Below are 12,402 nucleotides of genomic sequence, written 5' to 3'. Positions count from 1 at the left end.
TAACACGAGCCTCTCGCGCCTTTGCTATTGCTCTTTCATATACGGCCTCAGTAACATTGCCCACCTCCCACAGGCTCTTGTATATACCCCGCTAAGCTTCAGCATGAACCCAAAGCTCGTGTAAGCGGCAAGGAACAACGGCTGAGGAAGAATCAATCTGAGCCAACAGTCGCTCCTTTTCAGCCTCAAGAGCGACGACCTGATCTCCTAAGGTCGAAGCTTCCCAGTCGATCTCATCAATGCACTCCTCAAGCCTCGCCTCTATTAGCGTTGTTATCTCTCTCTCCGACTCCTGCTCGGACTGGCGGACATGGATAGTGTTCTCCAGGGCCGCCGCCCTTGTTGAAGCCGTAGACCAGGTACTCTCGATACTCTCCAACCCGGCGACCTTTCTCTCCAACTCGGCCATCTTTCACATCTACTCTGCACTCATCGCCTCGACCTTGATAAGATTCTGGTCCATCTCGGCTTGCATTGACCTTAGTCTCCCCTGTAGATAGTCACACTCTGCGGCCACCCCATTTCCCACCTCGAGCTCTTTATCCTTCACGCGAAGCTGCTCTTCGAGCACACTGTTCTTGTGAATGGCCTCCATCAACTATTGGTCTCTCTTATCCAATTCCTTGCCGAGGGATTCAGCACCAGGATTCTCCGTCAATCGCTTGTGCATCTCACGGCATTTGTTACGATAGCGTCGGTACTTTTCCAACATCTTCAAGAAAAGCTCAGCCTTGCGCATACTCTCCACTTCCACCATATACGTCTAAGAAATGAGAAGATGGGTTAAATTCATATCAACAAGAAAAATAAGAGAAGTATAAAAGAAAAGTGCGACATACTCTCAAGCCCATAGCGGCCACCTCATTCATCAAATCGACATCAGGAACAATCCGGAGAGCCTTGTTCTCGGCGGTGGAGCACAAAATGTCGAATTGTGGCACCAGATCCTCCGTGTCCCCCAGGAGATTAACATCCGAAGAAATATCAAGAATACGGGTTAGGCCTCCCGCACGAACTACCGAGTGGGTAATACCTTCCTCAAACATCCTGACATCATCCAGATCGAGGTCCGACTCGGATTCATAATCATCGACCACAACGCCCTTTCCTCTTTCAGCGGCTGAGGAGGAAGCACGACCAGGTACGGAGGTTGAGGATACGTCCGAAACCATAGCGGTAGCCTCAGAAATCTGGCCCCTCATCACGACAGGTTGCTGATCAACGATAGCGGCAGGAATCTCCATCTACGGGGCAGATACGACGGCTATCTCCATCTCTATGGGCAGAGTGGTATCAATCCCCACCCCAGATCCTATCAGGGGAGAGTCGTCCAGGTGTATTACAATTGGAGGGGTTGCCTCGAATTCCACTCGCCGCCTCTTGGACGACCTTTCATCTTTCTCAGCACGGGGAGATTCACCCGTCTGACGAGCAACACGAGTCGGGACCTCAGTCTGAGAAGTGGCCTCCACAGGAATAACCATAGCCGCAGACTCTACTGAAGCAACCCTTGATGAAGGCCGAGCAGTAGGTGCTGCAACAGGGCGAGCAGATGAGGTCGGCTGACGAAAGGCCAATGGAGGAGCCCTCGCTCTCCGCACTCTCTATGGCATCGACAAACAACACATGAGAAACTAAGTAAAAAGGGAGGAAAAATAGTAAACAGAAATGACATCTCACCTGTAAGGGGTCTACGTCCAAATTTTTCATAAAAGGCCGACCATGTGCGAACCCCCACCGTATGGGGAAGGATGGAGCTCACCCACTCGTGGATACCTTCGACAGATGGAGGAGGCAATTTCTCGGCTACATAGGGTTTAGTACTGTAATAGAAAGTGGTCGGATATATCTCTGACTAAAAACATAAGAAACTTACGTGCAAAGTTCCCCTTCTTAGGGAACCCTGTTGGATCCGCCACAATGTGCTAGTTCCGCACATAGAAATAATTCTCGTAGAAACGACGGTTAGCCTTGTCGTCCATTTTCACCACCAGACTCTTTGACCTCCGAGGACGCATGTGAAGCATCGTGCCGTGGATAAGCTGAGGGGCGAAGATATTGAGCATGTGATCCAAAGTGATCTCACGGCCGGCGAGTTCCGCAAACTTGAGCAACATGAGGAACAACTTGTACAGGTACGGCGAAAGTTGGGCATACCTCATAAAAACGACAGAAGTCTATCACCAGGAGAGGGAGAGGAAGTATGTATCCAATAAGAAAGGGGTAGGCATAAAACACGCAGTACCCAGGACGGTCAAAATGAACTATGTCGTTCTCTATCGTCGGTCGCATGTCAACGTAACCGGGGATCCCCCACCTAGCTTTCAACACTGCAATGTCTTCTTCTTTCATAATAGAATGGATAGGTTCCGGCTCCGCCCTGGCGCGACTGCTGAAGTCGGTCAATTCTCTCCCAGGACGAGGTAAAATCTCAACTACCGATGGGACCTCCCCATCTTCCACCACTTCTGCCCCTCCATTGGCCTGAGCAACATTTTCCGGTGCCGGAATTGTGACAGGGAGATCGGTTCGAGAGGAATCACCAGCCATTTTGTCAAGATGATGCGGCAAAAAGACAACGGAAAGAAAGGATGAGAGTTTTCAGCTAACTGAGGGCAAACAAAGACTCGGAGTATAGGAAGAAAATATATCTGCTGAATTCTTTCAAGCAAAAGGCAAAGAAGTGTGTCAATCGAATGATGTGCTCCTTCTATTTATAAGAGACATAAATCCCCCATGCACGAAACCCAAGAGTCGCCAATCGAATCTGATAGGGCACGAAACATTTCGGTTCCCCAGGAACATATGTCATAATGGCGGCAACCACGAAACAACGCTTCAATGCCAAACGAAGTTTCGGTTCCGAAACAGCCGCAATTGTCCAAGGATATCAAAAGAGTGTCGGCATCCCACTTGAAACCTAAAAAGCATAACCGAAGAACAAGCAATCAGATTTCTCTCGAATTCGTAGCAATCATGAACCGTCTGCTTAACCCGACAGGGGACGACCCCGGCAGACGGAAGGACTAACTATATTGGTCAAAATCTGACCGCTGCCGTCAAGCTGACCAACGTCTCGTCCAGGTGGCAAGGCGGTGAAAGACAACATGGCCTATTCCATATCCAGCATTCTCGATACCCGTCGAGCCAAAAGAAACGATGTTTAGAAGACGACCAAGACAGACATAATGTAAGAGCGTCGGACCAAGTAGATAGCAAAGGTCCCATGACTATATATAGTAAGGGAAAACCTTCGGTTAAGGGGATCTGGGGGGATTCTCCCTCTCTCCTTACTTCCCTCTTCTGCAATATTCCTAAAAACAAAAGGAGCAATTTAGCAATCTCCAAAAAAGAATATGTAAAACAACCTCCCACATTGACTAATGGGAAGCACAACGAAAGTTCCAATAAGATCGGTTACTTCTATTTCATCTTATGTACTATTTATTCAGTTATCTCATTGATCTGGAATTTATTATGTTTAACTAAGATTTATCCTTCATTTTCTTTAATTGATTTGTTCGAAAAAATTCCATTATCTTTTTAGTCAAACAATAACCATCAGAAATATTTTTTCTCTTCCTTCACCCACGTTTTGTGTAATTATTTCTTACACAAAAAGTATCTTCTTCAAGTATTATCACTACCTAATGATTACTCATAATTATTGTGTATTTTTTTTATTAACTTAAATATTTTCGTGCTACTAAATTGTTCCTTCTTTCCAGTTTATTTTCTAGACTTATGGTATTATTTAATTTTGTTGATTCAAGTGTCCTCTAAATAAATAGAGGTAGACTTTTATGGGGAAACATTTCACATTGCTGAAATAGTTTCTTAGGATAATGCTCAGCACGACTAAAGTCAATTAATGTATTTCTGCTCACAAATAATATTATTGTTGTTATTTTTCCGTATTATTTTCCTACAACCTAAGAAACTATGGCAAATAATATTTTCCTATAATAAATATCATAACTAATAAATAGAAGAAAAAAAACTTGCAAAACATGAAATTGTTTTAACAAGTGTTCCTCACATATTTAAAATGGAAGAGATAAATTCGAATAATTGTTTTTAAAAAAATCACTTTGTAATCACACCACATAATTATCAATAATTTTAGCATCTCTCTTGAAAATTAGAAAGTATAATTGCTTCCCCTAGATTTCACCCATTTTACGTTGGACACACAATTTAAGATTGTATAATTACACCCAAATTAAATTACAATGTGACTTTCCAAATATACTCTTATTATAGAAATGTTTGTTTTCTAATGTTCTTCGAGTTTTATATCGTGCTCTGCTAACTATCGCGAATTTGTCAATAATTAAGGGTAAACAAAGTAGTTGTATATCCATAACGCGTGAAAGTGACAGCCACCGCCAAGAGACCGGATTAGGATTAGGATAATAGTTTGTATCACTTTTGTTTGACTCGCCAAAGCAGACGCGTATTGACGTTTACCTGCGCAAGTTGATTTTCTCTATTCTTTTAAAAATATGTTTGATTTTCTCTTGTTTTGACTTTTCTTTTTTCTTTTTTGGTTGTTTCAATCGGTTATTTTGTAATCTGGATTCATTCTTCACAAGAAAAAGAAAAAGAAAAAAAGCAAATTTTTCAAACACGTTGCAAATTGAAATTAACTAATAGCCCGTTTGGCCAAACTGCAAAAATCAGCTTATTTTGAGAAGTCCTTTTTTTCAAAAGTACTTTTGGTGAGAAACAATTTGTGTTTGACTAATTAGTTTGAAAAACACTTCTGAGCAGCAATTAGTGTTTGACCAAGCTTTAAAAAATTACTTCTAAGTGTATTTTTCTCAAAAGTGCTTCTCAAAAAAGTACTTTTGAAGAGAATCTATTTTTTTCTGCTTCTCCAAAACTGCTTCTATTTCTCCTCAAAAGCATTTTTTTTTCTTCCAAAAGCTTGGCCAAACACCTCAATTTTTGGCAAAAAGTGCGTTTGGCCAAAAAGAAGCTTGGCCAAACATGCTATAATTAACAAAGGGTTATAATCAGATGCTTAATATAAAGAACTCCACAAGTTATACAAAGTCCCGTATACAATTACGGCTTGTTTGGATGGTTGTTACCTAGTGTAATGAATCATATTATTATTTTAAATATAATATTTATTTTCATTGTTACTTAAATTTTATTGTATCGTATTATTAAATATGTCGTTACGTAACGACGAGAAGTGTCATTTTATATAACGACGGATTTGGTGTGACGACATCGTTACCTTGCCTTTCCTCCTCATCTTGCCCTTTTTATTATATTAAATAATAAATATTTTATCATTTATCCTATTTTTTTATATAATAATTCTATTTTGTATCATATTTTTTCTTAATATGTTAAAAAGTTTATTCATCATATTGGTGGTGCGTGACATCACGAAATGACGGTAACGATACAATCTATCTAAATATTATATTCATCAAATAATATAATACAATATTATATAACCATAATGAAACGATATGTAACGGCCATCCAAACAACCAAAAATTACAGGACATCGGATTTGTCATTATAACCTAATTCAACTTTTCGCACGAGGTGTGCTCATTTCTCGTTAAGACCATCTTATAATTTATTTTTTTTAATAATATCTTTAGAGGCGGCTACAGCTAAGAAATTGGGTGAAGGAAATGGTGACAATTTAATAATGTTGCAATGTAAAGTAGCTATATACCAATATAAGTTACAAGTATTCAATTTCTCTAATAATTATTGGTTCGTTTGTCTAATTATTAAATATCGTTGTTATTTCTTTATTATTACCTAATTTGTAAAAATACATATTCAATAATGCAACTAGTTTTGTTGTCGCAGAAAGAATGACCAAATTCTGTGTATGAGAATGAATGCAGCTAATTTCCAGTTAATCAAAGTTCTCTTTTTTCATTCACACATCTATATTCTCATTTTCATTTTCACCCTTTAAAATTGAATTATTAATTTAATACAAATACTTAGTGCAGATAAATATATAATGTGCCAAAATCTTTTTTTCCTCTTTAAGAACAATCGAGATCATAATAGAAACGCGGAAAAAGAAAGCTGAAAGCTCAACGGACAAAAGAGAAAAGAAAGGAATTAGCTTCTCAATTCCCGCTCGCCTCATTTGACAGTTGACACTTTCTCTTTTTTCAAAATATCCAAATCAAAATTTCCATTTTCAAAACCTAACGTACTCAGCTCGCCGGAAATGAGGAGTCACGAACGCCGAGGCCCAGTGGCCGTCGGCAGCAGCGGCGGCAACGGAGGAGGAGAACTATTCTGGACAGCCGGAAATTGGCTCAATAGAACCGGCAGCGTCGGCGGTGGTTACAGTCACGAGAGCGAACCTGACTTGGCTGCTATGGTTAGTGATTTTTTGGAAAGTAGTAGTGTCGGTGCGGAGTCTCGGTATAGCAGTGATAATGATTCTGGTTTCTCCGATCTCGCTCTTCTCGCTGATAGGATTTCGGTGAGTATTCTTTTGTTTCTGTGTTTGCATATTATACTTATCAGATTTTAATTCGCATTTTGTGTTGAATTTTCTAATGTGATAGATACATACTGCATACTAGCTAGCTTGAATAAGGATTTTCTCCAGAGCGATTAAAGTTTGAAATGGAGTAATTTTTGTCTCTGTGTATAGACATGTTTATGCTATGAAATTGATTAGTATTTTGGTCTAGGTGTATATAGGGAGAGCTTGAATAGCGCATATAACAATTTTATCCAGAGCAGTTAAAGTTTCGGCAGAGCAATCTTTTTCTCTGTTTATAGACATGTTTATGCTGATCGGCGATCCATGAGTTGAAGTTTATGAGTTCCTAAAGCAACCTCAAGTTAATATACAATAATAATTGAGTTCATAGTCAAATAGTTATAGATATTTTATGGATTTCTTAAAACATATACTATAGAGTATGGGTAAAAGCTATTGGGTTTATGTGAACCTGTAGATTACAAGCTAAATCCGCCTCTGTGTATGTTTGAGCTTTAGTGGTGAAATTATTCAAGTATTTCGGTCCTTGTGTATGCATAGCGACCTTGGGTAGTACAAATAAGGATCTTATTCTGAGAAGTTAATGTTTGAAACGGAGTAATCCTTATATCTGTGTATAGATATGTTTATGTTCATCAGATCGGATTATAATGTTGCCTGTCAATGAGAGATGCTAGAGTTGATATTGCTCAAGTAGTCTGATCTTGGTTTATGTAGCGAGCTTGGATATCGTTATAGCACATACTGGGATTTTTTCCAGAGGATTAATGTTTGAGATAGAATAGTTGGAGTTCCCCACATATGATGGTGATGGTTTTCCCCACAGGAATAAAGTTTAAATTGGAATGTACAGATTTCTTTTATTCTTTTTAGTAATTTTTTGATAAATAAAAAGCTGTCCATAGCCGAGCGTCTTCCAGAAACAACCTCTCTACTCCCTCGGGGTAGGAGTTAGGTCTGCGTACACTCTACCCTCCCCAGACCCCACTTATGAGATTTTACTGGGTTGTTGTTGTTGTAAAAAGCTGTCCATAACTGGAACCAATTTGATGAATTAGGGATTCTTTTAGCATGACATTAAAGATAGGAAAGGGGGGGACCGTAAGTGGTTTCTGCCTTTGCAGGTAATCTAGAAAAAAATGATTTGTCTGAATATCTAGTATTTGATTGCTGATTAACAAGCTATGTATGGTTGAATGGAGGGATACTGCGATGGTCATATGATGGTGAAATTCTTCCTGTGCGGAACGCAATACTGGAAATTTTGAGTACAGAATTCAAAAGCTTTTGGTGAGTGTTAGGGAGTGAAAATTTGGGGATAATGAGAAGAAAGCTAATGGATTGGGAAAAGTATTATGCGGAGACTAGGAAGGAAAGCTAAGAGGTTGAGAGCTTGCATGGGTAATTAATTTTTATCAGAAGGTGGGATACAAGGGTAGTCTATGTAGAAGCAAGATTGTGTGCACACTACATGGGCATATGCTTCATCTCAGTTTTGGTGGTTGTTTTAATTAGAGAAGGTTTCTCGATAAGTAATAGTTTAAAATTTGCTTTTTTAGGCGTGTGAGCACAAGCTCCTGAAAATGCGAATTTGGATAACCCGCCAGCATTAGCAAACCTACTATCCTGCGCTAAATTCAAGGCAGGTAGTACTACTCCCTTTCTTCCTTGGACATATGGTATCACCCCCCTGACTTTTCTAAGTAAAAGCATCACTATTGTAGTAGGCTCCAATCTTTATTTCTCCTTTTTTTCAATAACTATGAACTAGGAGATGGAGATGACTAGGAATGTATAATTATAGCTATTGGAATATGTTTGTATAGCGAATTTAGGAGTAAAACAAGCGCTATTTCTCTGTCCCCTTTTCTGGTTACCATGCCTGTTGCAGAATCTTCTGCTGAAAAGCCTTGTCAATGCAACGAACTTCTAAATGAAAGATTCACTGAGAGCTCCTAGCATAAGAAAACTAAAGTACTAGCCCTCATATATTTGTCTGCTGCTTCTTGCTGAATCTTGTTACCTGCAAATTTGAACCATTATGTAGTTACACAAGCACTCAGTGGACCAGTATGAAAGTGATCTAACAATGGTGGTTCATTCGCTGATTCTTTCGTTGGGCGAGTCTTGCTATCTTAGCAAGCCTGAGACTTGCAATGCGAGCTGCATCAGATCTAATCTAGTGAAGCTCCTACAGTCTTGCGGTTATGCTGCAGCTTTGTGTTCAACCAAGTGGCAGGGTTGTGGAAAGATTCCTGGAGGTATGCTTTCAAAGATTATTACTTATCTGAATTCGTTTCCTGCATGTTCGCTACCTTAAGACGTCTATCTATGAATATTTCTTTGGCTTATATAGGGTGCTATGGTGCTTCGTAAACTTCCAATATATCTATATGCTGGGTTTCAACTTAGTTCTAGTGTCAATGTGTGCAAATATGTCGCATTGTCTACCATATATATTAGTAGATTCAACAAGATAATGTTCCCATGGAACTTTATCTTTTGATTAAAAAAATTAACTTTTCAGTTTTAAGCCAAAAAATTACCGTGGTAGTAACGTCTGCTGCAATAAATATGAAAACTAGAGTTCTGGCTGACATTGTGCTACTTTTCCTATGTTATGAAGGTGAACATGAGTACATTGAGGTGATCTCCCATGAAAATGATGGATGCTCTGAAAGGTATATCATTGACATCGACTTCAGGAGCCACTTTGAAATTGCAAGAGCTGTCAAATCCTACAATGTGGTTTTGAATTGTCTTCCACCAGTTTATGTTGGCACAGTAAGAAAGCTTAAGCTGTATCTTCAGGCCATGGTGGAAGCAGCAAAATGTTCACTCAAACAGAACTCAATGCCTCTTCCTCCGTGGCGATCCCTTGCTTATCTGGAATCCAAGTGGGAATCATCCAGTCAAAGAGTATCCAATTTTCAGGTCCAGAGCAACATCGGCCACACTAAATCATCTCATCAGCATTGCACTGAGCTGTTGTGGAGGATAAAATCCAGTATTGAATCTGAAAGCAAAGCCAAAGGATTTTTGGTACCCAAAAACTGTAGAAAGATGCAGGGGCTAAAGATTGATAAATTGAGGCATTCTTCACCAGTGACGCCATGATCTGGCATGGATCTTGCGGTGAACGGAGAACACAATTTTGTCCAACATCAACTTTCTGAAGGTTTTTGTTATGTCTTCATTTCCACTTCCATTTAGGCGTTCAACAATTACAAAGTTTGAAGATGAGTTAAAATTACTGCGGATTTAGGTTTTGTATCATAAAAATGACACGACGTGGAGTATCCTCTTCACGTGCTACTGCGATCAAGGTTTTGCAGTTTTGGTTGTCTACGATTGGAGTTGCATCTGGTTTTATTTTAGCATCTCGCTACCATAATATAGAATTATAGCATTTATTGTTCAAATTATTGTCACTGAACAGGGTATTCCAATTTTGTAGCTTCTCGGTTTAAAGATCAGATTCAATTTAATTTTTTCATTGATTCTTTCCTTTGACACTTGATTATTCACTCTCTGTTTTATGAAGGGTTGTGAGTTTCATTCTTTTTCCTTAATAATAAATTTCATCTTCGATTTATCAATGTGCACCTACTTTTGGGAAGTTGATCTTATTTTATTTAAGACTGGGCATATATCGGGTAAAACCGATAACCCAAACCGTTAATTGTTTATTGGGTTATCAGTATTGGGTTATTGGATTATTGGGTTAACGGTACGGTAACAGTTTAGAATTTTTTCACTATTGGGTTATCGGTTCGGGCCTCGGTTTGCCAATTTTGTTAATGGGTTAACTGATAACCCAATAAGAATTAATAAAATTACGACTTTACCCTTAAGTATATACATATGCTAGGGCTCCGGTTCATTCTCTCCTATTCTTTCTCAGTCGTACTCTTCAGTTGCTTCATCTTCATTCTTCATAGACCTTACTAGTTACTCCTAGCGTAAGTCTTTAGTCTTATACATTAGGCTTTTAATTTCTATAACAAAATTCATCTTTCATATTGGTATTTTTGAGTGTTAATGATTCTTTATTTTTTATTTTTGTTTCTTAATTTTGTGAGCTCACGTTGTGCAGCATATACCTACTACCAATTGTTCTTCGCACTTATCAATTCTCAATCGACAATCTTCGTCCGTTTCAGCTATATTTTTGAACATTATTCTTCTGTATAGTACGTTGAGCTTTGACAACAGGACAACATTTTCTTGCCTTCTAGGTGTTTTTTATTTTTGCGTTAGTATTGCCCATGCACAGATCAATGTTTTGCTTTATGGTTTCTTTTTTCAAGTTAAGCATTTGACCAACAACATCCAGTTTATCTTTGATTGTTAGTACTATATGTTTGGACTTGTTAATTTTAAGGTGAAATTGCTACTACTTTGTATTATTATTAATGTATCTGGACAACTATTGTTGAAGTATTAGTACTATGCCAGTTGTGGTCACTGGACATAACGCAGAAATGGGTAGTATACTATATGTGAATTCTTCTCTTTTTTGCTTAACTCAAGTGAATTGTCTTCTCTTTTTTGCTTAACTCTAGATTGAGTTATCTTATCAGGTAAACCGATTACCAAACTGATAATGAACGATAATCGATTAATCGATAACCGATATCATATCAGTTCGGTTATCAGTTTATCAAATTTATAAATCGGTAACTGATATGCTAAACCGATAATATTCATAACCGAACCGAACCGACCGATGCCCACTCCTAATTTTATTGGCAATTCATGTCCTATTGACATACTAGGGGCAGGGTAGCTCGGGCTTTGTCTGGGCCCAACATGGACAAAGTTATATGTAAAAATAGCATGGGCTAGTCAGTTTTTTTGGACTGATAATTGAAAAATAGCTAACGTTTACGAAGTTATTGAAAAATAACCATTGTTTTGCTGAAACACGGAAAGTTCCAGCATAATGTGTTGGAATATGGAGCTCTTGCATATAAACTTCCTGCATATTATGTTGGAACTCCAGTACACGGAAAGTTTTAAGCATAATATGCGGGATTGTGGAGTTCCTGCATATAAACTTCCAGCATATTATGATGGAACTCCAGCACATTATAAATTCCATCATATTATGCAGGAAGCTCATATATAAAAAATTCGAACTCCAACATATTATGCTGAAATATTTTCGAATTTTTAAGAGTGTTTTTGTTCGGATTTTATCTTTATATGAAAAATACCTAGATTTTGATTACTTTTGAAATTGTGGCTATTTATCACTTACCAGTTGTAAATATGACTATTTCTGATTTTTTTTCCCCAAGTTATATTGTTTTGGAGGAATATTCATAAAACCACTATAGTTTAGAGCCTAGTAACTATAGTTTGTCTGATTATCATTTGTAGCTATTATTCAACTGTTACTAATTTGTGTCACTTGTATTCAAACACGTAACGAATCAACATGTGGCAATTGTATTCGTTTGAATAGAACGTGTATCAATTGTAAGTCTATAACCAAGGCGAAATACAAGGGTGTATACAAAGGGTAGAACGTGTATCGACTTTATTTGTTCACGCAACAAATAAAAGTAAGGCGTAAGATAGAAGTATGGAAAAATAAAATGTTGTTGTTGAGGGTTGAACTCAAGACCTCCGCTAACTAAGCAAGCGCTCTAACCAACTAAGCTACAAAGATTTGTTGCTCTCTTATTTCTGTTCAAAACAATTAATCTCTTATTTCACGGATTTGCTATAAAATTCAAATATAGTTGTCGCACCCCCTTTTTTCCCTCCTCGCGGGGAGGAAGTCCGGGTTTCGACATTCATGGGGTGTAATGACTCGTTTCCTTTTGGGAATTGGGTATTTGAAGAGTCGCCACCCAACGGATTATGGTGCGTTAGGGCACCTAGAG

The 12,402-nt window shown here is 38.5% G+C and overlaps 1 protein-coding gene across 1 annotated transcript; it reads left to right on the top strand.

The window, feature by feature from the left end:
- Nucleotides 1-6,072: 6,072 nt before the first annotated feature.
- LOC104232213 (uncharacterized) lies at nucleotides 6,073-10,035 on the top strand. Its single transcript, XM_009785356.2, has 3 exons — nucleotides 6,073-6,481; nucleotides 8,556-8,769; nucleotides 9,135-10,035. The coding sequence occupies exons 1-3, from the start codon at nucleotides 6,221-6,223 to the stop codon at nucleotides 9,623-9,625; spliced, it is 966 nt and encodes a 321-aa protein (XP_009783658.1). The 5' UTR covers nucleotides 6,073-6,220; the 3' UTR covers nucleotides 9,626-10,035.
- The last annotated feature ends 2,367 nt before the right edge of the window (nucleotides 10,036-12,402 follow it).

The sequence above is a fragment of the Nicotiana sylvestris genome, chromosome 2 (genome assembly GCF_000393655.2).
Source record: "Nicotiana sylvestris chromosome 2, ASM39365v2, whole genome shotgun sequence".
Lineage (NCBI taxonomy): Eukaryota > Viridiplantae > Streptophyta > Magnoliopsida > Solanales > Solanaceae > Nicotiana > Nicotiana sylvestris.
The sequence above is the reverse complement of the archived record's forward strand: the minus strand, read 5'-3'. Positions and strand labels throughout refer to the sequence as shown.